Source organism: Ceratotherium simum, chromosome 22, assembly GCF_057802395.1.
Source record: "Ceratotherium simum simum isolate JZ-2026a chromosome 22, ASM5780239v1, whole genome shotgun sequence".
In the NCBI taxonomy this organism is placed as follows: domain Eukaryota; kingdom Metazoa; phylum Chordata; class Mammalia; order Perissodactyla; family Rhinocerotidae; genus Ceratotherium; species Ceratotherium simum.
This window is the reverse complement of record NC_141921.1, coordinates 43,689,588-43,717,574: the sequence shown is the minus strand read 5'-3', so window position 1 is coordinate 43,717,574 and position 27,987 is coordinate 43,689,588. Positions and strand designations below refer to the sequence as shown.

At 59.6% G+C, this 27,987-nt stretch overlaps 1 protein-coding gene across 4 annotated transcripts; it reads left to right on the top strand.

The window, feature by feature from the left end:
• The first annotated feature begins 66 nt into the window (after positions 1 to 66).
• On the top strand, positions 67 to 27,987 carry TMEM201 (transmembrane protein 201). Of its 4 annotated transcripts, none has more exons than XM_087446859.1 (11): positions 67 to 270; positions 7,072 to 7,192; positions 7,853 to 8,047; positions 9,444 to 9,620; positions 11,384 to 11,736; positions 12,383 to 12,586; positions 18,070 to 18,302; positions 22,222 to 22,293; positions 22,914 to 23,204; positions 24,238 to 24,375; positions 25,826 to 27,987. In XM_087446859.1, exons 1-11 carry the CDS (start codon positions 158 to 160, stop codon positions 25,921 to 25,923), a joined length of 1,995 nt encoding a protein of 664 aa, XP_087302985.1. In that variant the 5' UTR covers positions 67 to 157; the 3' UTR covers positions 25,924 to 27,987. The 4 variants fall into 4 exon arrangements, with proteins under 4 accessions (XP_087302985.1, XP_087302984.1, XP_087302987.1 ...); XM_087446858.1 differs by having other exon boundaries at positions 12,380 to 12,586; XM_087446860.1 differs by lacking the exon at positions 67 to 270 and having other exon boundaries at positions 7,129 to 7,266; positions 12,380 to 12,586.

Sequence of the window (27,987 nt, the reverse complement as noted above, 5' to 3'; positions counted from 1 at the left end):
ATTGGCTGCGCGGCGGGAGCGCGCCGAGTCAGGGGGCGGGCCCGCGCCGGCTACAAAGCGGCGAAGGTCACGGCGCGAGGAGGCGCGCGCCGCCGCCCCGCGTCTCGCCTGAGCCCTCGGCCCCCGGCCCCGCCACCCGCCGCTCGCGCGCGGAGCCATGGAGGGAGTGAGTGCGCTGCTGGCCCGCTGCCCCACGGCGGGCCTGGCCGGCGGCCTAGGGGTCACGGCGTGCGCCGCGGCCGGCGTGCTGCTCTACCGGATCGCGCGGAGGTGAGTGCGCGCGGCCCACGCGGCCCCGACCCGCCGCCCCCGCGCCCCGGCCCGCCGCCCGCTCTCCGCCCGCAGCCCTCCCGCCCCGGCCGGCTCCGGGGCCGCAGGCGCCTCCCGCCCGTGCCCGGCGAGGCCTCGGCTCCGCGGTGGGCCCGGGCTGAGTGCCCGCGCGCTCAGATCCGCTCCGCACGCCCCCGCCCCCCCGAAAAAGACCGGATCTGGAATCCTTACTTGGAAAGCGGCCGAGAAGTGGGTTCGGGGACCCCAGGAATGTGGGGCTGTGGGGCGGGCGAGGGCAGCCAGCGCGTGGGTTACAGACTTCCTCCCCCACGGAGACTTGTGCTGGCCGAGCCACAGAGTCTGCAGGGCCCCCCCACACCCACCTGGCCCCCCAAACCCTGCGAGAGAATGGAGCGGGCATGAGACTGCTGTCACCGCTTTCCGCCGGTAGCCCTGCTCCCTGGTCCGGAGGAGCATGCTGGATGGCATGATACTAGCTGGCACTCACGGTCTGCATATGCTGTCTCAGGGGTTGTTCTGATCCTACGTTAGCGCGGTTCAGAGCCACAACCCCTGCTCCCCCTGGAGAAGCTGAGGGACAGAAGAGCTAAATAAGTTCTTAACAATTAGAAGAGTCCGGGTGTGAACTGAAGCAGCCTGGCCCAAGAGCAGGAAAGCCTGCTCGGCAGAGGTGTTGAAAATGGACTGGGGCTGCTGCTGGGCTGGTTCAGTGGCCGCCCCCAGCCCGCATCCTCCCCCGGGCTCAAAGATCATGCCGACCCCCATGTTGAGAGCTGGCCTCTTTCCTGGCCTCCATGGTCAAGGAGAAAAGCTTTTATGGCCTCTTGCTTCAGCAGGGTCTCGGGGGTAGCCGGACTGTTTCCCCACCTGATCCACCTTCCCAGGGGACAGGGAAAAAAGATGGGGTTGTAGCTTCAGCAAGGGATGTGGGAAGTTCAGATCTTAGGTGAAAGAAGCGAAGGAACTTGTCCACAGTCCCTGGGCAGCAAGTGGCAGAGCTGGGAATTGAACCTGGGCAGTCTGGCAGTTCTTCCTTAACCACCACCATGTACTGCTGCTCACCAGAGGAGAAAAGTGAGGGCGACTGAGTCACAGGCTTCCCGGAGGAGGAAGGGGTAGGAGGGACATCAGCTGTGTCAGCAGGATGAGCCAGACTGGCAGGCTGAGGAGGGGGCGGCCTCCCAGGGGAGGGCAGCCAGGGATTGAGAGAGCGCCGACTCCAGGGTCCTGACAACCCACATGTGCGTGTCCCAGTTCCTGCCCAGTTTCTGGAAGCTGGGAGGGCTTGCAGGACCGGCTGGTTCAAACCAGTCATTTTATACACGAGGGAGCTGAGGTGCAAGGCGGGTGGCAATTTGCTCAGACTCCCAGAGCGTGTTGACAGCAGAGGTGGCTCCAGAGCCCGGATTGTCTCCTGGACGCTGCTGCCTCCCAGTTAAGCCGGGATGGGAATGTGGCCCCAAGGATCAGAGCCTGGGCCAGGCATTGTCTCCAAGCCTTGAGTGCCTCAGTTGGGTTGAGTGTGGCTGGATTCGCACTGGGTTTGCTTCACTGTGCCTCGCGCTCCCATGTCTTGTGCTGCGGCTGTCCTCAGGGGTCCTGTCTCCCCTCCTGGGCTGCCAGCCACAGCTTTCCCTCTTCCGGAGACAGGAGTCTGGGGCTTTGGTGCCGTGTTGGGCGGGCCGGTGCGAGGGGAGCCAGGAGGGTCCCTGGAAGGCCTTGTCATTTCAGCGGCAGGACATGAGTCCTGGTGTGTCAGTGGGACCTGTTGGTTGGGCTGAGAAGGACCAGCCCTTTCCCGGGATGCTCTGCGATTCTCAGATCACTGGCTTTTGTCTAGGGGTCGTAAATTGGCCACTGTCACGATTCAGAAGCAAGACCAGCCCTGCAGAGACTGAGCCCTTCTCCCTCCAGGGGGGAGAATGCCATGATGGCAAAGAACGTTGGCTTGGCCACAGCATGGGTTTTGAATGTGCAGAGAGTTGTTTTTGGAAAGCAGCTTGGCCAGGTGAGTGAATGCGGGCTCAGCGCAGAGGTGGAGGGATGTGGAGGGAAGACTGGCCGAGGAGCCAGGGCAAGAGGGGGCTTCTCTGAAGGGCTGCAGTCCTCCCAGAGCCTCGGGCAGGGCCAGCCCGGCTTCCCACCCTTGGAGTGGTCTTGGCCGGATTATCGTTGGTGATTCGGTGCTGATGACATGCAGAAGCACTTGCACGCTGTCATTTCGTGAAACCCTGTTCTACAGATGAGGAAAGCAGGCTCGGAGAGGTTGGGCTTCTTGCCCTATAGCACCCAGCTGTTGAGCGGCAGAGCCCTGCCTCACTCCAGCCCTTCAGCTCCCAACCAAGCTGTGCAGTCTGGATCCTCACTGAGTACCTTGGCTGCTGCTCTGCACCCACGGGAGGCTGCCTGTCAGCGCCGTCATAGGGTAGAAGCCTGAATCAGACTTAACCTGGCCTTGCGCACCCTGTGTCCAGGCAGTCATGACGCCTTCTTATGCCTGCCCCACCCCCACCCCCCGACTCCCTCCCCCGGACTCTGCTGCTCAATAGTGTGTCCAGGATCCGTCTCCTGCCAGCACATTCCTGCTCGGGTGCCCATAGGTGTTTATTGGATTATCCACTTTGTGGAGTTGGGAGACTGAGAGGATGCAGCCTCCTCGTGCTGGCATCCAGAGTCCGCGATTCCTGCCCACCTCTCGCCATGCTCTCCTGGTGCTGCACACTCTGGCTGAGGGGCCGCCACTGCCTGGATGCACACTGGGTGGGTGGGCCCCCTCCTTGCCCAGCAGTGCCACCCGTTTGAATGCCGTCTGCTCCTTTTGCCCTGCTTCTGGTCAGCAGACCCGTTCTTTAGGGTGAGTGGCAAATGCTCCACTTGTTGGCCTCTCTCCTGTGGCGTCTGTCACCGCCCTCTGAGGTTCTTGTCCTGGTGTCCAGGTCGGAAGTGGAGAGCCTCGCTCATTTCTGCCTCCCTCCAAGCCTGATGTGTGCTCGGTAAACACCACGAGGTGCATGGAGCTGGGGGCTTTCTGTCTTGGTGTTGGCAGGACTGCTGTGGACGTAATTGTGTTTTGCCTTGAGGCAGGGCAGGAGGCCTGGAGGCCATGGGTCCTGACAGTGCTGAGTTGCATTTTGGTGCTGCTGTCACTGCAGACCCGGAGATGCCATCTTGGATTCTCCCAGTTGGATGGGACAACACATGTTGCCCACTCAAGGCACAAAGGAGCAAGTGAGGAGCCAGCTGGGGGTCCAGGAAGGACCCCTTCACTGTGAGGCTGTCCTGGGATGTCCTCTTGGGGCCCTGCCAGAGGCTGATTCTTTTAGAGACCATCTTGTGGACCCTACCAGGCCAGCACACAGTGCCCAAGGTCACAAGCTACGTGCCGGGCTCCTCTCGGGGGAGACTGGCACTTCTCAGAGCCTGGTGGGGACTGGTTGATACACTGGCCTCCCCCAGACTCTGAGCACCTCCCCCCCAGTGTCTCCTCTATGTGGCAGAAGAGATGGGCTCACTCCTAGCACAGGACATACATCCACCCCCACCCCCCAGAGGGAATGGTGGGATGTCAGGGCGTGGCATTGTGTTCAGGGCTGATGGGGTGATAACATTGTTAAGGGCATGTGTTGGTCTTTTCTCCCCCAGTGTGTGTTTGGGGCTTGTGGAGGAGTGGGTCCAGAGTGTGCAGCTGCCCCTGGCTCCTTCCAGGGGCGCACCCTGCTCTTGGCTGCCTCAGGCTGCCTCTGGCCCTAGCAGAGCCTGAGAGCTCAGCACACAGGTAGCAGGAGCTGGGTAAGCGCCTTCTAGGCCTCCCATCTCCCCTCCATCCCCCCACCCCGGCCCAAGCTGTCTTATCTAACTCTGTTGCCTATGTGACAGGGACATTTTGTCTTGTCACCTCAAACTTTGTCCACCACTAAGAGGGCTTGTCCCAAAGCCTTGCTGGGGACCAAGGTTGCTGGTTTTGGAGAGAAGTGGGTTGAGGGGTTTATGACAGTGGAATCGGGAGGGTATTTCCTTGATTAAGAGCAGGACCAGGGCTAAGCTGGCTCAGAATAGATTGACCCAAACACTCCCATGTCAGGCCTGGTAGAGGAGGGTGCAGGCCCAGAGGCCAGGACCAGCCGGCCATGGAGACCAGGAGCTATGAAGTCGGCCGTCGACTGCAGCCCTAGGATGCATTTCGCATTCACTCATGTGTCTAACGCGTGAAGTCCTGGGAGGCCGCAGCGCTAGTGTGTGGGCGCTGAAGTTCACACCCAGGGCCCCATCACTTGCTAGTCCTCCTGCTGCTCACGGGCCTGTGGACCCTTTTAGGGCTCGACCCAAAGGAGCCGTGGGAGTTGACTCCTCGATGTGTGGATCCCCGCCTGGCCAAGGTGGGTGGCAGCTGCTCTGGCCACAAGAGAGGACACTCACACCCTGAGAGTGATAGGAGCTGGAGCCACTGATCCAAGGGACCAGGGCGAATCCACTGCCTCCCCTTCCTGCCACCGGCTTCCAGGCCAGGCTCATTTCCCTAGCAACGGAACTGGAGATTCGGAGTGGAAATGATGACTCCCTGGGGTGGGAGGGGCTTTGTGGCCGGGTCCCTGCACCAAAGCTGCGGTTCCTGCTCGCCAGCCATCGGTCCCCAGGGCTGTCCTCTTTATCCCTTTCCCTGTATCTCTCTTTATTTGTGCGCTGCCAGCTGTTCTGCTTGGTTCTTCTCCAGAGGCTAAGTGTGGGGTTCTGGAGTAAAAGGGCTGAGGGGTCCTTCCGTGAGGCTGGAGGGGCCCAGGGGGCAGATGAGAGAGGTTTCTCGGCCTGCGTCATCGGCCATTAGGACACGCCACTGTGCACAATTACACAGAGGCCTGGTAAAGCAGGTATAAATTAACAAAGAGAAAGCCAAGGGCCTAACTGCCCAGGAATGCCAAGTGCTGGCCCCTCAGCAGAGCGGAATCCACACCTCCAGCCAGGCTTCTGCTGCCTCCTTCCACCGCACTTTGCATGAGGCCCAGAGAAACTGTCCAGGGGCCGAGCGCTGACCCCTGCCAGGCGCAGCTTTCCTGAATTCTCTCATTTGATCCTCTCAACAGCCTCTCTTTGGGACAGGGATTATCATTATCCCCATTTGCCAGATGAACAAATGAAGCGGAGGTTCCAAGAGGTGGAATGACTTTCCCCGAAGGCCACCCCCTTGGGACAATGGTGCCACACTGCCCAAACCCTACCCTCTGCCTCTGTGCTGTTGATGAGATGTGGCCATCCCTTGTTGTCCACTGTGAGGGCTTTGGCCTGAGGTGGGGCGAGAGGGGTTGTGGGGCTGCAGCTGCTGGGGGCAACCCAGGGTGCCCTCTGTGGACTCTGGAACCCTTCCCTGCATGGCCTGGTTCCGTCTTCTCTGTCCAGCTCCTCTGGCTCCGGCGAGAAGTGGGTTGAGGGGTTTATGACAGGAGCTGGGGGGCATTTCCCTGAGCCACCCTCCCCATGTAACTGCTATTTATTGGGCATTTAGGCCGGGCTGTGTAAAATACTTCCCACACTTGACCTGTTCTTGTCCCCAGTTGACAGGTGATAAGCCTAGGGCTTTGAGAACTCTCGTAACCTGCCCGTGGTCAGAGGAAGCGGTGGAGGGGCAAGGCCAGGAGGCCGCTGCCATGTCAGGATCAGGGGCTCTGCTTCCCAGGGGCCAGCCTTCCTTCCAGGCCCCTGACAAGCCTGTGGACAGGATAGTGACAGAGCTGGCTCTTTTCGTTGCAAGTCTTATGTCATTGGATCCTTGTAACGTGCGGATGCCATGGGTGCTGTGATGGCGCGCACTTTGCAGATGCAGCCGAGGCTGGGAAGGGAGGAGCTTCCTGAGGCTCACATCTAGACACTGGCAGAGCTGGGACTCTGGCTCCCAGAAGCTTGGGGCACTGCTGCCCCGTGGATAGCAGGGCTGCCTGTGTGTGGTGTGGCTGCCCACTCCGGCAGAGGCCCAGGCAGGTCCCCCAGAGCTGGAGGTGGCCTCCGGGGGAAGGCAGGGGGACAGGAGTGGGGAGGCCAGGACCCCAAGGCTCAGGCAGCTGCCACCTGTTGCCCACATTGTTCCTAGATTCCTGGGACTGGAGGGGTTTGTTGAGCAGTTGCTGTACACACTTCCCCCTCCCCCCCCAATAGCCAATGAGGTGGATGGAGGGGCCCAGAGCACAGATCCCCCAGTGTCTGGGCTGGGATTATCCTGCAGACTCCACCTGTCACCGACACGTGTGGCCAGCGACGGCCACTGTGCCCCGCCTGCCCTGTCCCCTCCACCAGAGAGAGTTGGCCCCAGGCTGAGCAGCTGTCTCTAGTCCCCACCTCTTTGGCCCCTGTGAAGCACCGGAGGCTCCTTCCCTGGGAAACTCCCCGGAGAGCACTATTTCCACAGCCTGGGAACAAGCCTCTCGGGAAGGGCGGGCAGTCCTGGAGCCTGGTCACTGTGGGCCTGACCAGCCTTGGCCCCTCTTGCCCCCATGCCTGAGCCCCAGGACACCAGAGGCTGGTGGCCCTGGGTCCCCCCGTGGACACGGTGGAGCCGAGGGGTCTGGTGAATTTCCAGCTACTCCCGCTGGCAGGTGGCTTTGCCTGGAGGGCTGAAAAGAAGCCCGAGCCAGCATGGCCTCTTTGCTTGGTCTTCCCAGTGGATGCAGAATGCCCAGTCCAGGGCCTTGTCCTCCTGCCTGCCCCATCCTGCTTCCCACACCCTTTCCCTGGTCTCCCGTTGCTCGGGTGGCGGAGGTCTTCTGGCTGACTGCAGTCTTCACTCGTCTACAGGATGAAGCCAACGCACACCATCGTCAACTGCTGGTTCTGCAACCAGGACACGGTGGTGCCCTACGGGAACCGCAACTGCTGGGACTGCCCCCACTGCGAGCAGTACAACGGCTTCCAGGAGGTGCAGGGCCACCCCCTCGTCCCCTGCCCCGCGGCCCTCCTTTGAGGATGGGGAAACAGACTCAGGGAACCGAGGTGACTTGTCCAAAGTCACACCGCTAAGATTGGCAGATTTGGAGTTCAGACCCAGATCTCTCTGCTTTGCTCTAGCCCAGGGGTTGGCAGGCTTTCTGCAAAGAGCCACAGAATAAGTATTTTAGGCTTTGCAAGCCATACGCTCTCTGTCGCGACTACTCAGCTCTGCCGAGCCGCCATAAACAATATATAAATGAGTTCGCGGGGCTGTGGTCCCAGAAAACTTGATTCACAAACACTGGCGGCCAGCCTACCAGCCATAGTTTGCGGACCCCTGGCCAGAGCACGGTTTGCAGCCTGAGTTCCCCAGCACTATAGGGTTCTGAGGAATGATGCCAGGTAGAGGTGGGTGGGTGAGGGGTGAGGTCCAGGCTGCACTCCAGGCTGGCTGGCTGCACGCTCGGCATCCTGCCTGTCGGGTTCCATGTGAAGTTTCTTTGGAAGAAAAGCTGCTGTTAAATGTAAAGAAAGAATGGGAAGGTTTGAGATTCACCACCACTTCCCGGAGCCTCGCCACCCAGGGCCTCCGTCCTGGTGCCAAGGCTGGGGAGGCTCCCCACTGACTCAGGTCCCCCTCCTCCCCCAGAACGGCGACTACAACAAGCCGATCCCTGCCCAGTACATGGAGCACCTGAACCACGTGGTGAGCAGCGCGCCCAGCCCCCGTACCCCCCCGCAGCCCCAGCAGTGGGTGAGCAGCCAGGTGCTGCTGTGTAGGAGGTGCAGCCACCACCAGACCACCAAGATCAAGCAGCTGGCCGCGTTCGCACCGCGGGATGAGGTAAGGCTGGGACGCGGAGGGGGCAAGGAGGGGCTAGGGGCGCTTTAGAGTAGCTGAGGGGGAGGCATGAGCTAGGTTCTCCCAGACAGTAGCTTTTCTGTCCTGAGTGCCCGCTGGGCCCCCTCCCCACCCTGACCCTGTGCTGGCCCCACATTCCGGGTGTGTTATTTCTTCCATCTTAGTTGGAGCCCTGCTTGTCGCTCTCCCTCTGTCTCATGATCTCTGCTGTCTGGGCTCCAGGCCTGGAAACATCATGGGAACCCCAGTTCCTGCCAGTCCAGAGGGATTTGTCCCTGGGCAGGGGGAGGTGGGGTCCTTGGGCTCCAGCTGGGGCCCTGTGGGACCCATCCCCTCCGTGTCTCTCTGAGTCAGTCTTGCCCACTGGCTGGCCAGGCACTTTGCTCTGGAGTTGGCGGAGGATGTTCCTGGCTTCTGGGAGAGGAAGATAGGCGCTGCTGAGAGGCTTGGCATTAGTTCACCTCCCTGGGCCAGCCTTGGAGCCCAGCAGCCTTTTTATCTAGTTAATCCCACCTGCCCACCCCCAGCTCAGAGCCCAGCCCAGGGGTCCTGTGACTTCAGGAGCAGATCCAGCTGAGGCCCAGAGACACTGACTTTCCCAGAGTCCAGCCTGGGAGGGAGGGTGGGCAGGAGAATAGAGGTGAGTGAGGGCTGGGCAGGGAGGGACAGGGAATCTGTAGAGGGGAAGGCGTGTGTCACTTGGCAACCAGGGTGGCTTTTCTGGCGTGTTTGGTCCCAGCAAGAGGAGGTCAAACTGATAACGCTCCTGGCCGCTGCAGACTGAAATGTTTGGCTCCCCTGGAAATGGGGAGGGAGAGGTGCGTTGCTGCATCTCCCAGAGAAGGAGGGGTGGGACTCAAGTCTTCTGGGCTATTCCTGAAGCCCTAAGAACTCTTCAGCTCCCACTAAGGCCCTGGCCCAGCCAGGGGCCCTCTGGTGTTTTCTAGATCCTTGGGTTTAAGAGAGAGGCAGACCCTGCCTCTGGGTTGTCCATCTGCTCAAGTCCCGGTAGTGTCAGCCTAGAGCCACCTTCTCCTGTGGCTTGCCCGCCTTCCTAGAGCTCTGGACTCCAGGAGCAGGACCTGCAGCAGGGACCCAGTCCCGAGCTCCTGGCCCTCAGGTGTATCCTGTGGAACAACAGAACTTGGCTAGAATGTCTCCCGTCACCTGTGTCCCAGGTTCTGGGCCAGCCCTTACAGCTGACATCACCATGTGCGGTGAGCTGTTTGTCCTGTTGGGCAGCAAAGGGAACAGGTTCATAGTGGAGGCAACTTGCCCATGGTCACCCCACTTGTAAGTGAACCTAGGATCGACTTACTAGACGGGCAGCCTCAGTCGCCCCCCCGAGGACCCTGAGCCTCTGTCCGCCCCTCTGCAGGGCAGGTACGATGAGGAGATCGAGGTGTATCGGCACCACCTGGAGCAGATGTACAAGCTGTGCCGGCCGTGCCAGGCCGCCGTCGAGTACTACATCAAGCACCAGAACCGCCAGCTGCGCGCCCTGCTGCTCAGCCACCAGTTCCAGCGCCGGGAGGCCGACCAGACCCACACGCAGGTCTGAGCAAGGCGTCACCGTCTCGAGTTTGTGCAGAAACCCCTCACAGAGGGCTGGGCCCCAGACCAAAGGGTAGCTCTTCAGAGCTGGGACCCTGTTCCCTGGGGCAGCAGCCTTCCAGTGGGGCCACATTCCTACCCTGTCCCCAGGCCCCTTTGTGTCATCAGCCAAAGCAGGTGTTCTGAGAAGACTGGTTCAGTGTCATGATGCATTTGCTACTTGGGTCCTTAAGCAGGGCTTGAGTTGCCCTGCTGTATCTGGGCACTTACCCGACACCTGTGTTCGAATCAGAGCACCCTTGGTGGCAGGTGCGCTCCTAGGAGTGGTGACTCCCGTTTCCAGCCGTGGAAGCCCCACTTGGGAGGTTAAGTAAGTTGCAGAGGGCCACACTCCTGGGGTGCAGTGGTACCAGGAGTTGAACCCAGGACCGTCTGGCTAAAACTATCATTTTTTTTTTTTTTCCCCCCCAAAGCCCCAGTAGATAGTTGTATGTCATAGCTGCACATCCCAAAAAACTATCATTAATTTTTATGATTGTACTCAATTAATGGAATGATCTGGTTAAAAAAATGTGTTAGGGGCCGGCCCCGTGGTGTAGCAGTTAAGTGTGTGCACTCCGCTACTGGCGGCCCAGGTTCAGATCCTGGGCATGCACTGACACACCGCTTGTCTGGCCATGCTGAGGCGGCGGCCCACATACAGCAACTAGAAGGATGTGCAACTATGACATACAACTACTGACTGGGGCCTTGGGGAGAAAGAGGGAAAAAAAAAAAGAGAAGGATTGGCAATAGATGTCGGCTCAGGGCCGGTGTTCCTTACAAAAAAAATATATATGTTACAGTGGCAAGTGGATTTAGAAGTAAAAACCATCTCCCTCCAAAGAAATTCGCACCCCTCGAGTCCCCAGATGTGCCCTGTGTCCAGTTGGTGTGCAGTTTCCAGTCTGCAGCCAGGTCCCCGACCATATGGCCACAGTAGTGGCCCGCACACCCGTGTTTGCGTGGCAAGACACTGTGACCTTTGGTTTTCCTGCTTGCCACCATAGAGGTTTCCTGCTCCCTAGACTGAGCAACTTATTGCTGTATTTTTTAACTTAATTTTGGCCAGAGTTATCTGTATATTTATTACAATTCCAATTAAAATCACAATAGGATTTTTTTTTTTCGGTGAGGAAGATTGGCCCTGAGCTAACATCTGTCGCCAATCCTCCTCTTTTTGCTGAGGAAGATTGTCGCTGAGCTAACGTCTGTGCCAGTCTTCCTCTATTTTCTATGCGGGATGCCACCACAGCATGGCTTGATGAGCGGTGTGTAGGTCTGTGCCTGGGATCCGAACCTGTGAACCTCAGGCCACTGAAGCAGAGCGCATGAACTTAACCACTACCCCACAAGGCCAGCCCCACAATAGGAATTTTTGATGAGAACTTGACAAAATGATAGAAATTTATTTGAAAGAATAGGTCACGATAATATCGAAGGGATTTCTTTAAAGAATGTGGCAGAGCAATACCCCTCCCCACACAGTAACTCTTGCAGGGGTGAAGGCCCAGAAATGGGACACATCCATGGAACACAGTGATAAACTAGAAACAAGGCCGAGAATGCATCAGAATTTAGGGCCCACTAAAGACAGCATCTCTGATCATCAGGATCTTCAGCGAGTGCTCTGGGGCCCTGGCCAGATCCCTATGCGCACAGTGGGCACCGGGAATGGCCGTTGGTGGCTCTAGCCATCTCTCTCACCAGTCTCTCCTTCCTCAGAGCTTTTGCTCGGCTGTGGTGAAGGCCCCGGTCCAAGTCATCGTGCTGCGTGCCCTCGCCTTCCTGGCCTGCACCTTCCTTCTGACCACTGCACTGTATGGCACAAGCAACCCCTTTGCCCCGGAGGCCACCCTGCCGCCAGCCCTGCCACCTGGTGGCAATGGCTCAGCCACACCTGACAACGGCACCACCCCTGGGGCTGAGGGCTGGCGGCAGTTGCTGGGCCTGCTGCCAGAGCACGCGGCAGAGAAGCTGCACGAGGCCTGGGCCTTCGGGCAGAGCCACCAGATGGGCGTCGTGGCGTTGGGCCTGCTCACCTGCCTGCTGGCCATGCTGCTGGCCGGCCGCATCAGGTGCGTGTGGGGCCGGGCAGGGCAGGACTGCGTGGAGGAAAGTGCTCAGGGGTGGAGCCCTGGGCTGAGCTCCGCAGTGTAGCGGGAACAAGATGCGGTCCTTCTTCTCTGGTGGCTGGGAGTCTGGCGGGCGAGAGGAGAGCAAATGACCTGCCTTAGAGGGGTCAGCGGCACTCAGAGCCGGCCCGCCACTTACCGCTGTGTGCTGGGGCTCTTGGGGCCAAATCGCCTCTCTCTCCACCTCAGGCTCCTCGTCTGCAGAGTTGGAGGGGTGATAACTGCCAGCCTCCTGGTGGGAGGGTCAGGAGGGGGGCCCTCGGGCCCTTGCTATCCCTCCCTGGGTGGTTGCAGACCCTGTGCTGAGTGGTGTCCACATTGTCTCAGTGACTGAGGGAGGTTTCTTAGCCCTGTTGTACAGGCTAGAACACTGAAGCTTAGGAGAATCACCTGCTCGGAGTGTAAGTGTTGGCCCCAGGCGTCAGAGGCCCGTGCCCTCCTCTTGGCTCTGGGTTTTGTCCCTGAGCAGGGCCGGGCTGCTGCAGGCAGCAGCCTGCAGCCTTCCTTCCTGAGGCAGGAAGTGGCAGGAGGGGAAGGGGTCTTCTGCTGCTGCAGTGGGCCCTCACCCCCACCCCCTTCCCCCCAGCAGGCTCCGGAGGATCGACGCCTTCGCCACCTGCCTGTGGGCCCTGCTGCTGGGGCTGCACCTGGCTGAGCAGTACCTGCAGGCTACCTCACCCAGCTGGCTGGACACGCTCAAGTTCAGCACCACGTCCCTGTGCTGCCTGGTGGGCTTCACGGCAGCCGTGGCCACGAGGAAGGCGACGGGCCCACGGAGGTTCCGGCCCCGAAGGTCAGAGAAGCAGCAGTGACTGTGGGGGGAGGACAGACGGACGGACAGGCCCAGAGCTTTGCCCCCAGCCTGGAGCAGGGCACCTCAGTCTTGCATCTTTCTTACCTGCCTCACTCCCGTACCTGCCCAGTCTAGAACCTCCAGTCCTGGCCAGCTCCTCCACTTCCCTAAGGACTCAGGCCTGCCCTCTTTTCCTTTCCGGCACCACCAAGCCATCCCCTAGCCCACGGCGCTGCCCGAGTGCCCTGTGGCTGCTGACCACTGCCGCCACCTCTCTGGCCAAAGACCCCCTCACTGCCCCAACACTCGAATGCAGGTGGCGCCCACGCAGCCTGCCTCTGACACCATTGGACGAGGGTTGTGGGCCTGCTGTCTGTTTCCCCTCCTACTTTGCCCTATCTCTGAGCCCCTGGCACAGGGGCTGGTGACAGTGGCTGCGGGCTGGGCCCTTGCTGCATGGCCTGACCACTCGGGCTGCTTGGCACGGCAGGTGCTGCTGAGCAGGGGCCAGAGCAGAGCCCCCCACCTTGTCCCCACGTCACCTCTCTGGTCTGTCCTGTTGGTCCTGCCTGTTGCCTTGCCAGCACTGCCAGAGACAGTGGAACCAAAAGGAGGCAGGGTTGTGCCCTGGGTCCACTGCTCAGTTCCCTGCTCTGAGACCCCATTTTCCCTCAGCCTCCTTCCCTGGGAATGGAAAGTACAGTTCTTGGGCCCACACTGGCCTTGACAATGTGTTTGTGGGGTGAGGCCCTTCTCAAGGTGGACAGTAGAAAAATTCTCTTCTCCTGTGGTCAGCAAGTTCCTTCTTAATAGCCAGGCTGTGGTGGAAGCTTGCCCAGGTTGGGGTGGTCTGAATAGTCTTTCCTTATTCATGTATTTTGTGGGCCACATAGAGAAATAGGGCGTGCATGCTCTGCCCACTCCCCTGGGAAGCCCCTGGCTCTGCCCTGGAAAGGCAGGCCCCTGACCCTTATGGCTGAGCCCTCCACCTGTGCACCGCAGGGGCTGGGGTTCAGGCTTCCTGGGCCAGGGCTGCCCTAACCAGCCAGCAGTGTAGAACTGCTCTCATTGGCTCTGCCCCCCCCATGCCCGAGATGTCCCCAATTTCTTCCACTCACTGCCATGTGATGCCTGGGAAAAGTACTAACTGCCCAAGGTTAGTACAGGGTAAAGGGCCCCAGGACACACAGGCCCACCATGACACCAGTCATTTATCACCTTGTGCCTCTCTGGCCTGTCACTGTTACCACCCTCCTGGTCCCTGGAGCCCCTCGTGGAGGGTGCCAAGGCTTCTGCTTTCCACTCCCCTGTGGGGCAGCCACAGAGCCCCCAGGGCCTCAGCCTCGCTCTGCTTGGGTCAGGTGGGCGTGGAGGGACGGTGGCCGACCCCGAGCCCCACGCAGGGCTGCCTCCTCCCAGTTGCCACTCCAGGGGAAGAGGCCGATGTGTGGTACAGACCTGCTACTCCTGGCCAGGCTGCAGCCTCGGTTTACCATCTGTGAAATGAGAGGTGGACCCCCCTCCAGGGCCCTTGACTGCTGACCTTGGTGTGGACCTGCTCTGGAAACCGAGGTGCCTTCCACATGCAGAGGTTCTCAGCCTAGGGCTGCCTTCAAGGGCCACAGCAGGAGAGGGGACCAAGGCTGCCCTTAGTTGGTGTTTTGCACTCTGATAACCCCAGAGTGGGCCTCGTACTCCCTCCAGAGCCCATGTGTCTGCCACTTGTCACTCAGCATAAACCCCACTCCAGGTGTGGCCCCAAGTGTGCCAACGCCTCCACTCCGCTCTGCATGTCAGAGCCCAGAGGAGACAAAAGCAGATTACACATGTGTGAGGGTCACATTCAACAAGAGCAGGGGGCCACCAACTAACTGTGCCTGAGGGGGCAGGTGAGCGAGTGCCCTGGTCAGGCCCCTCGTAGAGCCCCCTAAAGAGCTCAAGAGTCGTGCCCGAGCCCCACTGTCACCTGCTCGCCTGATTGGGTGGCAGCCTCTGCCTGCTTGGCGTCCGTGTGTGGAGACCCCCGTGTCAGGAGCGTCCCCCCATTAGCTTTGGGGGCTCAGCTGGTTCTGTGTGGAGGGGGAGGTGGAAAACCACTGGGGAGACGGGAGGAGGGGTGGGGGACAGCTTAGCCTGGAGCAAGCCTGTCTGTGCAGGGTGGGGAGACGCTGCCTTCCCTCCGCCCCCAGTCAGCCTGCCTGAGGGGAGGGGAGGCGCAGGTACCAGGTGGAGCACCAGCAGTCTGTTGGCGGTGCATGCCTTTGTATCTAGAATCTTCTGTTCTCGAGGAAACTGACAGCGTGATGCTAATTACTGCTTTTCTTGGCATTGAGTAGAAGTCAGACATCTGTGTGTATGTATGTATTTAAGTTAAATTATTTATAATAACCGTAACCAGCTCTCTTGCTGGCCGGGAGCCCCAGCTGAGCAGATGTCCTCCCTGCCCTCCAGTGGGGATGGAGAGACACCCTCACGAGATGAACCTCGTCAGAGGAAGGCGTCCTGGCCTTTTTAGAGTTTTGTGTGACTTTTTAAAATTACCCATCTGTCCTTTAAAGTTTCATTACTTGGAGCATATTCCAGCACCTTCTGATGTTACTGGCAACAATGAGGAAGTGCAGGCACCACTGGGATCATGGCTTATTAACTGGGAATGTGTCACCCCACCAGGGATCTCCCCTCCACTGGGGACGACCGTCAGAGCATCTGGGGTTGGGGTGACCGTGAGACGTGAGGGAGGTCCACGTGGCTGTCTTCTCCCTCCAGGCCTGGGGTCCCCACCCCGGGCCGAGCAGCTCCTCCCTCACTTGCCCAGGAGCAAACCGCCTCGACGCCCCCGCCCAGGAGGAGCTGTGTCCCTGGGACTGTTGCTGAGTCTCTCGTCCCTGCCCGTGTAGTAGAACTGGATGATTGTCTAGTGACCCTCCGCTCGCTGTAACCATGACTCCTGGCCGTAGACGGCGTGTTTTTAATGCTGTATTTTCAATAAATGCCTCCGGGGTCCTGCTTTTACCGGTGGGCGTCAGGCACTGCGTCTTTTTTGTTTTTTCTTTCACGTTCCTTCAGAGGCTTCTGTGCCGGGGGCGGGGGATTTTGGGGGACAGACGTGCCCACAAGAGTCAGGTTTGGGAGCTGGTGACGTGGACCCCAAATGGCTCAGGGCCCAGCTGTCTTCGCGTGCCCCCTGTGTCGTATTTTCCCCATCTCAATAAACTGCTGCAAGTGTAGGCCTCGCTCTCCTTCCACTCCCAGCTTGGACTGGTGTTGGGTTGAAAAAGACCAAACGTCCTTTGTGTCAGCTGGGACACAGTCCCATGGCCCGACCCCTCCCCAGCACCCCTTTTCCCCGGTGGACGTACAAACTTGATTTTGGGCTGAGTGCCTGTCTGAAACGGGATTTGAGGGCACGGGGCAGTCAGGGGGGCCTCGCCAAAGGAAGCATCGGTACCTTTGAAGCTCTCCAGCCTGGCGGAGATTGGATCCTTTAACTGGAGGCTCCCAGGGGACCATCTTCCACATAGCCCTGGAGAGCTCACACTTGGTGCTTTGCGAGGATCCGCTAGTTGAGTGATGTCACAGTGAGAGGGGTCAGACCAAGAACTGTCTCCCCACAGTGCCAGCATTTTTTATGGCATCAGAGATGGGAACAGCACCTGTGCCAGATGGATGAGCGACTCAGGCCCTAAGCACTGGGGCGGCCCCAGCTGTGAGCAGGATCTGGGAAAAGTGGGAGAGAGTTGGCAAGACCCAGCCAGCTGACCATCTCTGAGACCCGCAGCCTGACTTGGACCCGCCCCCCTCACTGCTGGTTAGCAGGATCGCCCTTGCGACTCCTAGCCTTGCCTGTGGGCTGCCTGGGGGGGTGGGCACAGGAAGCCCAGCGCAGAGTCCTGCTGCCGTCTGCTGGAAGGGCCTGGGCATCCCCTGTTCTTGTCAGGCTGCTGCTTCGCCTGACGAGACTCAGTCCTCTAGGAGGTGCGGGCCCCAGCGGAGGACAGAGCTTCGAGCGTGATCGGAGCAAGTTGGCCAAAGGTCCCAGCGTGCCCTCACTGCCCCTGCAGTGTCCCCCCACCTCAGGCCATCCCCCAAGGTAGTGACCCGCCCTGCTAGATGGTACTGCAATTTTGAAATGACAGCACAAGGTTGTATCTTCTGTTGAGAGGCAGAACCTTACCCTGGCGTCTTAGGGGCAAGGAGGAGAGTGTCAGACAGGCTCGGGCAGGACAGGACAGTGGGTGGAGTTTGGGCACGTCCATCCTGGAGCCAGCCAGCTTAACCAGATCTTTCTGCAGATTCACTTAGTGAGCTCCTGCCTTGATTTACCCATATTCCCCAAACACTGGGCCCCACCTTTGCTTCTGAAGTCCAGGTTACCTCCTGGTGCTTTGAAAGGTATTAAAAAGGTCACATGATTTCCAGGAAGGCAACAGCTGACCCCACACTTCCCTCATAATACTTGTTTATAAAGTGAGGGGCGGGGATGAAAAACAGCCAGGAAATCGGTCGAGTGTAGCTTGGCTAGTGGTGCCCCAAGCGTTTGGTGGTGATGGGCATGGGTGGGTACCTTAGCTGGCCCCCAGCTCTGCTGCAGGGCCTGAGCCAGCCTGCCCGGCGTCAGCACATTGTCCATGGGCCCATTTGTCCCTTGGGACCGAGGTAAGGCTGGACCTCCGCAGCTCCGTCCAGATGGCAGACTAATGGATTAACTGCCTCTGCCCCTCCCCGTCTGTAATCAGGTGCCTTAATCAGAAGCATGGTTGACATTCTGGCTTGGGGCCGCCAGGTCCTGTGGTGTGATTTGTACCATTCTCGAGTTAAAGAGACACTGTCACCTTCCGTCTTTCCGGCAGCCTCGCGGTCGTTTAAAGGTCTTTTCTAAGTTTGGGTCTGGCTTGTGTCCTGTGAGAGCCTCTTCCTGGGGATTCCCAAGCCTGGCCGCCTCCCCCTCTGCTCTGCAAGGGGTTTTAGAGGAGTGTCCTGTGTCTGAGACCAGAGAGCAGCAGTGGGACTCCAGAGTCGGGCCCTGGGGAGCAGGGGGCTCCCTGAGCTGGCCGCTGTGTCAGGAGGCTCTGGGCCCAGAGCAGGAGGTGGCAAGGAGGAACCCAAGGCCATTGGCCTGTACTGTGTGCCTGGCATGGCCCGGCATTTTGCTTCAAGGCGAAGGGTTGGTGTGAGGTTGGCAAGGGCGACAGTGTCACTTTAATACCGAGACTCAGTAGTGGAACTAGTTTGCTGTGAGGCTGTGGGGGATCGGAGGGGGCATGCCGGGAGGGGTGGGCACGCTGGCACCTCCCAGCCACCCGCTCCTAATGGCGTAAATGTGGTCGGACTGCTTTTCTGCTTCCACTAACACACGCCTCCTCGGGGACCCCGACTCAGGCCCCACCTTGCACTGGGGGAGAGGGGCTGGGCACCCCCAGAGCACCCCCAGAGCCCTCCAGGGTGACCTCCTCCTCTCTCTCGTGCCCGACGGGCTCTTGCAGGTACTTCCTCGGAGACTCCGCCAGCCTTTTCCCCACTAGCCCCAGCCTGGCCATCCCCTGCCCGAGTATCGCAGGCTCTTCGCCATCTCTGTTCATCCCCACCCCGCCCGGCTTCTTGCCACTCGCCAACCAGCACCTGTTCCGGTCTCCCCGCCGGGCCTCACCCTCCTCACTGCCAGGCCGCCTCAGCCGGGCCCTCTCACTGGGAACCATACCCTCTCTGACTCGAGCAGGTAAGGCGTTCGGGCATCAGCGGACGGAGCAGGGCTGGGGGCAGCTGGGCACAGGGACTCTGGCCGAGTACAAGGTGGCAGGTGTGCAGGAGAGTGGTTAGAGCTCCTGCTGTAGAGATGGGTGGAACTGGGTTCAAATCCTGGTACGTCCACTCAGTAGCTGCCCTTAGCCAAGGGACTTAACCACTCTGAGCCTCAATTTGCCTCCAAAAAAATGAGGCTACCAGTAGAACCCACCCATGGTGGTTGTGCGGGTTAAAGGAGATGATGTATTTGAAGTGTATCCAATGGGTGCTCAGTAAGTGTTCACGCTTGTTGGGGATTGTGTTTTACCGCCATTCTTACTGTTATTATTACTGCTGCTGTTTTGAGACTGAGGGAGCTAGAAAATTTGCCCCGGCCTCTCTGTGTGGTCCAGAGGGCAGGGATTCAGTTCAGGTCAGTCGCATTTATTGAGGACTTGCTGCACGTGGGCCCTAGTGTGACTCAGACCTGGTCCCTGTCACGAGAGACTTTCTCTCCTCCCTCACCTTTCCCAGCAGGATCTTCCTGGGAGGTCATTTGTAAATCAGATTCAGTGTCACCTACTTGGAGCCCGCGAGTGTTCCGTGGTGACCCGCATCCCTTTGGGAAGCCACCTGGTGTGGCGTGGACTGACTGGGTTTGCCTCCCCCTCGGTGGTGTGGCCTGGGGGGCTGGGGGCTACGAGGCAAGATCCCATTCGCTAAGAACGTGGGCGGCTTCTTGGTAAACGGAGCTTGCTAACATACAGTGTCTCATTTAAGCCCCTCAACAGCTCCGCCGGGCGGGGGCTCCAGCTCCAGTCAGATGCCCCAGTGAGTCCTGGTTTCCTTCCCAGACTTGCCCAGGGGCCCGCTGCTGCTGGGACGCGGGGTTTGAGCCCAGCTCAGGCTTCTTCTAGTCCTGTTGTGTGCAATCAGGGGTCCTCCTGGGTTGGGGGGTGACACTGCAGGAGGGACGGCTCACTGGGGGACACAGCGTTTGAGCTGAGTGGTGGAGAGGGTCCGAGGGTGGGATTGACGGTGTCATGCCCCACGTACACAGATATGGACTCCAGATGTCTCTGTGTAACCAAACGTGAGCCAGGTTGCTGGGGGAAAGGGCTGCTGCCTGCCCCCTGCCGGGAATCGTTACTCAGCAGAGTTCGTGAGCCCCTGCCTTCGGGAGAGTCACAGCCAAGCCCTGGCCCAGCTCAGGCCCTGGGGCTGACGGGGCCACTGTGGGCTCTTCCTGAACAGCAGTGGGAGCAGGGGGACCATGGAATGCCATGGACACGGGAACCTGGGAAGCCCAGCGGCTGGGCCCTTCCCCAAAAGAGTGTTCTCTGGAGCTCCCCACCAGGAGCCAGGGACAGGATGTCAGGCCCTCAGGGTGGGGGTGGGCCAGTGGGGGCAGGGGCCCAAGCTCCCGGGCCTCTGCAGGACGGGCTCGGGTGTAGACCCTACCAGAGCCTGTTGATGGCCGTCTTGGGGAGAAAGGGGTGCAGACTAGACAGGGAGCGTTGCCTCTTGCTTTGTTCTTTAAAAATTGAAATGACTTGGGGCCAGCCCACTGGTGTAGTGGTTAAGTTCGCACGCCCTGCTTTGGTGGCCCGGGGTTCACAGGTTCAGATCGCTGGCGCAGACCGAGGCACCACTCATCAGGCCATGCTGTGGAGGCATCCCGTATACAAAATAGAGGAAGATGGGCACAGATGTTAGCTTAGGGCCAATCTTCCCCCCCCCGCCCCAAAGCCCCAGTAGATAGTTGTATGTCATAGCTGCACATCCTTCTAGTTGCTGTATGTGGGACGCGGCCTCAGCGTGGCCAGAGAAGCGGTGCGGTGGTGTGCGCCCAGGATCCGAACCGGGGCCACCAGCAGCGGAGCCCGCGCACTTAACCACTAAGCCACGGGGCCGGCCCAGGGCCAATCTTCCTCAGCCAAAAGAGGAGGATTGGCAATGGACATTAGCTCACGGCCAAGCTTCCTCACAAAAAAAAAGAAGAAATGATGTGGGTTAATAGTCCTGCGGGGTGAAAGGCAGGGACTTGACCTCCAAAGGGAGCATTTCTGCTCCCCATGTTCCCTGTAAGGCAAATGTAGGGTTGAGAAACAGCCTGGGCTCTCCACTGCCACCCACCCTCCCTCTGGAGAAAACCCCACTCAGTTTGATGGAGGCGAAATGGGGGGAGCTCAGACTACCTCTCGGTGCCTCCCTTTCCCCATCTGTAAGCGGGGCTAGTAATACACACTTGGTAGGGTTGTCATGAAGACTGTACTCAGGAAACAAAAGTGCCGGGAACCGCCGTGTCCGCTGGCAGCGGCCGAGCAGGGCCCCTCACTCCATGACCTTGGGTGGGTACGTGCATCTCCCTGCACCCTAATCGCCTCTAAAATGGGGCAGCTATGCCTCGGGGCTGTGGTGGGCATGACATGAGTCCATGTCAGGGAAGCTTCTAGAAGAGGGCCCTCAGCAAACATGGCTGCTGTTATTGTTGTGGGATGGGGAATACCGATAACAGCAACAACCAGAGGCCTGGCTGCTCCAGGGTGGTTAAAGGCCCAGCCGCTTGCTCATGCCCCGAGCTGATGTTAGGATGGTTTGCTTACCCCTACCAGAGACGTCCTCCTCTGTTTCCTGTGGAACTTGGGGTAGAGGAGGGCAGACTGCCGAGGATGCCAGGAGCCCAGCAGGACGTGGCCAGGAGCAGCCCTGCCCTGGCCCGAACACTCCCGGGAGGACTTGCTGTGCGCGCTGACCAGGGTGGCCGGGCTGAGGGGCTTCCATTTCAAGCCCCTTGGGAGAGGAGGAGGGCGATCCCAGAGTCAGTTCATGCCTTTGGGGCAGGGCCTGCCACCCACTGCAGACGACAGGCAGTCTCCCTGTCGCCCTTCGGGGCTGGAGGCAAGGGCTCAGGAGTGGCCCCACCCCGAGGGTGGTAGGCAGTTCTGTGGGTGCAGGCTGGTCTCAGAATGTCGGGTGATGGGGAGATCCTGGTCTCCATTGCCAGGGGTCCAGGATGAGTTTTGCACGTCCTTGGCTCATGTAATCAGGAGACCCTGGTGGTCTGGGCTCAGGCACTGTGCCAGGTTCCTTCTTCCTGGGTCTCTCTCTCTCTCAGCTCTACTCGCCTCTGCTCCTCTGCTGCAGGCCTCGTCCCTGTGTCCCCACAGCTCACACCCAGCGGGAAGACCCCCATCCCAGCACCCACAGAGCAGGTTCTTGGAAGGACTCCGGCTGTGCTTGGGCTGTGTGGCCACCCTTACCCAGTCACACGGATTGACCTGGGTCTGTGTCCCCGGGCCTGGTGGGGGGAAGGGGTAGGCAGTTCACTGTCACCAGTGGACCCTCAGAGCCCGACGGGTGGTGGAGCAGCAGCCGCCCATGACAGGGTACATAGCAGTCGCCAGATCTTTCCATGCTCAGCTCTCAGCTGGGCACTGGGGGGAACACAGGGCATGTGAGATGGAGTCCCTGCCCGTAGGGTGCGGTAACTGAGGAGAAGGCAGAGTGCTCAGTGCTCCCTGAGGTCCAGCGCAGGGGGTCAGGCGACCGGGGTTAGGAGGAGGCAGGTCTCAAGATGGCTGAAGAGGTGGGGCCTCGTGGGGAGACAAGGGCCAAGAATGAGGAGTCGAGGAGTTGGAGACTTGGTCTGGGTGCCAACTCTTCTCACGTGTGGCCTGCTGTGGGTTTCGGTTTCTTGATCTGCGAAATGGGAGTGGGCCCAGCGTCCTCAGATGGTGGGTTAAGGAGTCAGTTGAGAGCCTGTGTTTTTGTGAAAGCGTGACATGAATGACAAAGGTGGGGTTCAGCAGAGCAGGTCGTGGGGGGTGGGGGCAGAGGGGGGAATGGGAGAGAGGGTGGGTGCACTCGCCCCTGTAGGCCTGACCCATGTCACCTTTCTCTTTCCTCTCCAGACTCAGGGTATCTGTTCAGTGGGAGCCGCCCACCATCTCAGGTGTCTCGATCTGGGGAGGTTCCTGTTTCAGGTGAGAAGAGAGAGCCAAGAGGAGTGACAGGAGCCGCTTTTGGGGGGCAGTGTGGACCGGGGTTTGCAGAGCGTGTGTGGGGTAGGACGCAGAGTGGTTAGGCATGAGCTTTGGGGTCAGACAGATCTTCATTCAAATCCCAGCCCTGTGCCTCCCAGCTGTGCAGCCCTGGCTGGGCAAGTGACTGACAGCCCTGTGCCTCAGTTTCCTCTTCTTTGAAATGGGTGTGATCGTTACTAGGATTAGATATACTGCTGTCGAGCTTATCAGTGAGCACTGACAGAGCGCACTCAGGATCCTGCCGTCAGTAGGGCTTGGGAAGGTTGACCTTAAGTCTCAAGAGTGTGTTCCCTCCTGGCCTTGCTTCGGCTAGGGGAGGTACCGGGGGCTTTGGATAGAAATCGGGGTGCGGAGGACAGAGGGGACATGGCTGAGGCTCCGTGATTCTCTCCTGTCCCTCAGGGCCCCTCCTTCCTCACTTCCCAGCAGGGTTCCCCTGTCCCCTGTGTCTGCACAGCCTTGCTTTCTTCCTGGTTGTAGAGGAGGAGCAGCAGGAACAGAAGAGGTAGTGGGTGTTACTGCAGCAAACGTTCATAGCTTCCTCGTCCTCTGCCCTCCAGATTACTTCTCTCTGCTGTCCGGCAGCTGCCCCTCCTCCCCGCTCCCTTCCCCCGCGCCCTCCGTGGCCGGCTCGGTGGCCTCCAGTGCTGGCTCTCTGCGCCACCGCAGACCTCTCATCAGCCCTGCCCGGCTCAACCTGAAGGGGCAGAAGCTGCTGCTGTTCCCGTCGCCCCCCGGGGAAGCCCCCAACACCCCCAGCAGCTCTGAGGAACACTCGCCCCACAACGGCAGCCTCTTCACCCTCGAGCCGCCCCAGAGGCAGCCAGCGCGGGACAGGAAGCACACTGTGGGTACGGCCTCTGACCGCCCTCCTGGGAGGCAGGACCGCCTGGCGGGGCTGTGGGAGCACCGTGGCCTCGGCCCACGGTGTACAACTGTGGGGACACTGTTGAGAGGCTGCACAGGGCCCATCCTTGCTCTGATCTGTTTGTGTGGCTACTCTCCCAAGTTCCAGACACACCTGGCTTGGCTCCTGGTGACCTTGAACCCTCCAGGACATTGCTCTCTGTTGGCTGATTCTGTTTTCTTCCTTTGCGATTGACCTTGAGGGTACTCTTTTCCTTGGGATGGATCAGAAAGACATCATGCGCTGCCAGGCTGCGTCTGGTCATGGATTTTTGTTTTGTTTTGTTTTTGGTGAGGAAGATTGTTCCTGAGCTAACATCTATGCCAATCTTCCCCTATTTTGTATGTGGGACGCCGCCACAGCATGGCTTGATGAGCAGCTTGTAGGTCTGTGCCTGTGATCCAAACCCATGAACCCCAGGCCGCTGAAGCAGAGCATGCGAACTTAACCACTATGCCACTGGGCCAGCCCCTGGTCTTGGATATTGTTGTTTTGCTCAAATGGTGTTGTTCTGCAAAGCTTTTTTAAATTATGCCTCAACCTTTAAAATCTAAAACTTTTACATGAATGTGTGGATTTCCTGAATCTTTTATGATGTCAGAAGATCTGGCCGCACTGGGCCTGAATACTGGCCAGACAGGTAGAAGGGCAGGTTGGGGTCCCCCATCCCAGCCTCTGCTGCTCCCTGCCGCGTTGACCTGCCCCCTCCAGATCCTTACTTGTGGCCGTCCTCTGCCAGCGCCTGCCGGCGTTTGAATTTGCTGCTGCTAATCTAAAACCAGCTCCCTTCACAGGCAGCTACGCAGCCAGGATCTGAATGAGGACATGGCCTCCCACTGTCCAGGGTGGGGTAAGCGGGTTGGGACAGGCAGGGCTGCACTTCCGAGGACTGTTCTGGGATTGGAGGTGGAGCTGCCCCACATTTGTCCCTGGGGGTGAGATGTGAGCAGCCGCTGAGACACCCCTTCTCTCTGCAGACATGAGGTCAATGCCAGAACGAGGCAGCCCCTGCAGCACCCACTCCATCAAGAAAGAGGACGACTCGTCCCAGTCATCCACCTGTGTGGTGGACACCACCACCAGAGGGTGTGCGGAGGAGGCCGCTGCCTGGAGAGGTCTGCTCCCTGGTGTGGGGGAGGAGGGCAGGGCAGCCTGGGGGCTGTGGGGCTGCAGCCCCCATCACCTCCTAGTCTGTCTGGGACCCTGACAGAGGAAGACCCCTCAAGGGCCCTTGAGTGACGGAGGATGGTTAAATAACCCACCCAGCGCCTTCTGGACCCAGACTGTGACTCAGCAGACAGCTTTCCCAGCCTGGGGTTAGGGTCTGGATCTGCGCTATTACCACGGCCTCTGGCCACAGGCAGCTACTTCAGTTTAACAGAATTAAAATTTAATAGCAGTAAGGATGCAGTTTCTCAGCTGCACCAGCCATGTTTCAAGTGCTCTGTTGCCCCGGCTGGCCTGTGACTGCTCTAGCAGACAGCACCGACACGGAACACTTCCACCATCACAGAAAGGTCCCTGGGAGGGCATGGCCTGGAGATCCTGGGTGCACTGGGGGCCTAGCACAGGGGCTGCAGGCCCGCCCTGGGCGCCGAGCTGCCTGCGTTCAGATCCAGCTCCTCTGCTCGCAGGCTGCAGGGCGAGGGTGAGGTCAAACCCTGGTTCTGTGTGAAGCACAGCATGTGCTGAGCCTTGATGTCAGCCCCCGGGGCCCTCCCGGAGCGTGGGGGCTATGAGTCAGTGAAGATGGATGGCCCAGCACGCAGGGAGTTCTCCTGGAAAGATCGTTGTGAGCTGACTGGAAATGGGGACTACCCTCAAATCAGGCCACGTCTGGCGGGTGTGACGTGGCACCATCGAGGCCGTGGCCAGAGCACAGACTTGGGATGGGGGACCCTAGTCAGCAGCTGATTTTCTCTGAGCCCTGGGCAGGGTTCTCACCCCCTAAAGCCCCCGGTTCCTGTCTGTAAAGTGGGTGTCACACACCCCCACCCCCATCACCAAGGGACAAGCCCATGACTCCCAGCCCAGTACCTGCCTGGTGGCACGAGCTCAGGAAAGGAGGCACCTTCGGAGAGGCAGGACTCGACCAAGGAACCCCAAGTTTACGGGTCTTTCCTGGTGGGGAGGCCTCTGGGTGCCAGAAAAGAACTAGGGTGGGGCCTCAGCCCAGGAGAGCCCTTGGGCACAGGACCTCAGCCCAGGTGAGGCCCCATAGCTGCACGCATCTCTCTTTTTTTCTTTTTCTTCTTCTTCTTTTTTTTTTTTTTTTTTTTGGTGAGGAAGATTGGCCCTGGGCTAACATCCGTGCCCATCTTCCTCTACTTTATATGTGGGATGCCTGCCATAGCATGGCTTGACAAGCAGTGCTTAGGTCCACGCTCAGAATCCGAACCTGTGAACCCCGGGCTCCCAAAGCAGAGCACGTGAACTTAAGCACTACACCAGTGGGCCGGCCCCCATAGCTGCATCTCTGGTGGGCTGGGCTAGCCGCTCTGCAGTCCTACCCACAGGTTCCTCTTCTGACCTTTGGCCTTTGACTGGATCTTTCATCTCTGGCAGGTCTTTTCGGCCCCACCCTGGTCCGGGGTCTCCTGGCTGTGAGCTTGGCTGCCAATGCCCTCTTCACCTCGGCCTACCTGTACCAGAGCCTGCGCTGACCCGCTGCCCGGAGAGTCTTGGAGGGCACGCCCAGGGGCATGCTGCTTCCACCACTGCCGGCCTCAAAGCCCTCCCCGAGGGCTGCCGCCCCTGCCCTCTTCCCCAGGGCCCCTGACCTCGCTGGATTGAGTCCCATCCTCGGGCCGCCTTCTCCTCCTCACCTGTCACTCTGCAGGGCCGAGCGTGGTCTGTGGGGTCACCCTCCTCCCTGCCCATCTCCTTGGCTGACATTGGTTGTGTGTTGGTGCTGACACTCTGATCCCAAAGCCAGGGATCCCCGACCCTGGGGTCCCCTCCCCACCGTCCAGCCCTGCCTGGCAGGAATGCCACTACTACTGTAACTGCAGCAGGAGGCGGGCTGCCTCCTGACCCCGCGCCCGCGGGCTGTGATCACATCTCTGTACTGTACTCCCCTGTCCCGCCGGGCTGCCTCAGGCTCCCTGGGGGAGGAGGGAGGGATGGTCCCTGCGTCACCCATCCTCGACCCTGCCCGGTAGAGAGCAGACCTCCCTTGGGCAGGCCCCCTTGAGGACCGGCATCTTCTGCCCCTGTCTTGCCCCTTCCTGTCGGCTCTGGGCCAGGCCTGCCGTCTGGCTCTCCCAGGTGGGCAGGTGGGTGCCTGGGGTCCCCTGCCCAGGGGTCCTCAGATCTCCTGGGTCTCAGGGGCCCAGCTGGGCCTTCAGGCTAGTGTAAGCACTCACCCCAGGCTCCCTTCTGCTTACATGCACCCCGGTTTTATTACCTCTGATGACCTTCCCAGGCAGCAGCCCCGTTACCCTGAGACACTACCCAGGACCCGCCCTGCCCTGTCTCCAGGTCTGTGCTCCTGAGCCCCTCCCTCATGCTGCCGACAGGGGCCTTGCTTGACCCCTCGGCCTGCATTGTGCTGCGGGACAGGCCCGGGGTGGCCTGTAGGTCTCAGATGAGACTGGCCGCTGTCCCCGCCCCCTGTGCAGCTGGCTCCTTTCAGCTGCAGAGGCACCGCTTTCCTCTCTCATTCTGCTGTCACCGCGGGCTCAGCATGACCTCTGTCTCCAGGCCACCTTGGCTGGCTTTCTTTCCTACCCCACTGCCCTCTGTCCCTGCCACTGCCCTTCCTTCTGACCTATATTGCGGGTTCCCCCATCCGTCCTTGCGCTGGGGTCCCATCCTGCCCCCAGAGGAGGCTGGCACGGAGACCCTCCCGATGCAGTGAGGGCTGAGAGACTGCGTGTGCTGTGGGTGTGAGAGCCCCCAGTCCCTGCTGCCCTGGGCCTTGGGCACAGGTACAGGCAGCGCGTGTATGTGTGTGTGTGCGCGCACACGCATGTCATTGCACGTGTTGGTGCCACATGGGGAGGAATTGGCTGCCTCGGTGAATTCTGAGACTCATTGGGGGGAGGGTCATGAGGGCAGGAGGAAAGGGCCTTCACTCTGTCATTCAGGGATAAAGTTTAATTTTATTTTTCTACACATTTTTGCCAGGTAAGGCATTGTGCTGATGAGCAGGATGCCCCCAGTCCTCCCTGCCAGGGAGATTTAGTTTTTTTAAGCTTTGGGTGCTTTTTCAGTAATTGTTTTTACCATATGGGGAAGGAGATTGCTCTGACTTCCCCTCTCTCCTCTTTCCCCCACTCCTGTCCTGAGCTACTGTTTGCTGCCCTGCCCCCCACCCCAGGACCTGGGGAACTGGGGGGCCAGGGGCCATACCAGGACCCTGCATCCAACTGCCAGAGAGGGTTCCAACTCAGAGGGGGCGCCTTTTGGTCCCTGTTTGTATAGTGGGCATGTGTGTCGAGTTTTTTAATTTTGTTTTTTGCCTGACAAAGCCAAACTCCATTCCCAAATGCCCTTCCTCTCTGGCTCTGAGGAGCCCTCACACCGAGTGCCGGCTCCTCTCCCTTGGGACCCGGCCACCTGACCTCTCCTGCCCCTGCCCAGCGGGCCCAGCACCCCCAGGGGCTGGGGGAGGCTGGGCAGGGAGGGGGCGTACTTATGTTTTCTTCCAAACAAAAAACACAATCTTATTTTTCTTTACAAAAGCAAAAAAGGAAACCAAAAAAGATAGCAACCTTTGAACTATA